At 37.1% G+C, this 1,229-nt stretch overlaps 1 protein-coding gene across 1 annotated transcript in view; it reads left to right on the top strand.

Moving 5' to 3' along the window:
- The first annotated feature begins 322 nt into the window (after positions 1-322).
- LOC107691119 (ras and EF-hand domain-containing protein) overlaps positions 323-1,229 on the top strand; it is an 11,282-nt gene continuing 10,375 nt past the window's right edge. The window contains exon 1 of the mRNA XM_016489594.1: positions 323-812. Within this exon, the coding sequence (XP_016345080.1) occupies positions 502-812 (311 nt within the window). The 5' untranslated portion in view covers positions 323-501. The remainder of the gene's footprint in view (positions 813-1,229) is intronic.

Below are 1,229 nucleotides of genomic sequence, written 5' to 3'. Positions count from 1 at the left end.
CACAATTCTGTGAAAAAAAGTCAGAATTGTGAGATAAAAAGTCGCACTTACCTTTTTTTTATTTTTTATTCAGTGGCGGAAACGGGCTTCCATATGCTGGTCTTTTGGCCGGTTATTATTATTTATTTATTTTGCTAGTTTTAGCTGACCAGACCAAAATGTGGGCTGGTTCTCAGATTGTTGTACACTTCTACAGCACGCCTACCTCCATGACTATCCAATGACACACTAACTTGAGTTCAACTTGTTACAATGCGTGATAATGAGCGATCATCCAATCACTCATGCCTTCATCTAAATAAGCTGCCTGTAGTTTCAGCGTGAGGTTTCTGCGCACCTGTTGGTGATGTACATGTTAGATCACGAAGCTTTAGCGTTCATTTCTCTTCCCACTTTCGTCTTTTCTTTTCGTCTTTTTATCACTTCCACGTTTTTGGAGCATTATCTTTGTACACGGGTGTATTTTGTATAATCGGTTGTTTGTCCTCGTTCAGTGAAAATATGAACCAAGCTGACCTTCGGAGACTTTTTGCAGCATGTGATGGGAATAAGTCAGGAAGAGTCGAATACGAGGACTTTACCAGTGTTTGCCGAGAGCTTAATGTCCCTGCTGACGAGATCAGGACTTTATTCAACAAGTTTGATCTGGACGGAGATGGATACATTAACTTTAACGACTTTTCGTCAAGCTTTCATGAAGTTTCCGAAGCCCTCAATTTGGCTTTGTTGGGAAACAGTTTACAAAGTCAGAGAAGCGCTTGGGATGAGTTTGAAAACACATTAGACGGAGATGTGGCCTTTTATTTGGGAAGGTAGCTATGTTTTGACTTGTGAAGTTCAGAGTCACTTATTTTGATAAACATTTACTGCCAAAGGAGAAGCCAAAAGAAGATTTGATCTTTTTTTTTTAAAGAAGTTTTAAAACATTTTCAAGTTACACAATTAAGTAGCATATCGTGTTATTTTTTAACCCCTTCCTTAGGGTTAGGCTACTAAATTTGGCCTGAGTTTCGTAAATATGTGGAAATATGCTATTTAAAATAAATTTCGTGTTTGTGTGTGTGTAGCCTAGCCTACTTGTTTTTTGGGACAAATCTGTACACAGAAGTGAGCTAAATCTGACACAACCTGCTTTTGTTTATTAAAGTATTTTATATATATATATTTTTTTTAAAGTGAAGAATGCAGAAAGCCATGTTAGGTTTAGTTTACAGTATTTATAACTAGCT

Source organism: Sinocyclocheilus anshuiensis, unplaced genomic scaffold (genome assembly GCF_001515605.1).
Source record: "Sinocyclocheilus anshuiensis isolate Anshui unplaced genomic scaffold, SAMN03320099.WGS_v1.1 scaffold2, whole genome shotgun sequence".
Classification (NCBI taxonomy): domain Eukaryota; kingdom Metazoa; phylum Chordata; class Actinopteri; order Cypriniformes; family Cyprinidae; genus Sinocyclocheilus; species Sinocyclocheilus anshuiensis.
The sequence above is the reverse complement of the archived record's forward strand: the minus strand, read 5'-3'. Positions and strand labels throughout refer to the sequence as shown.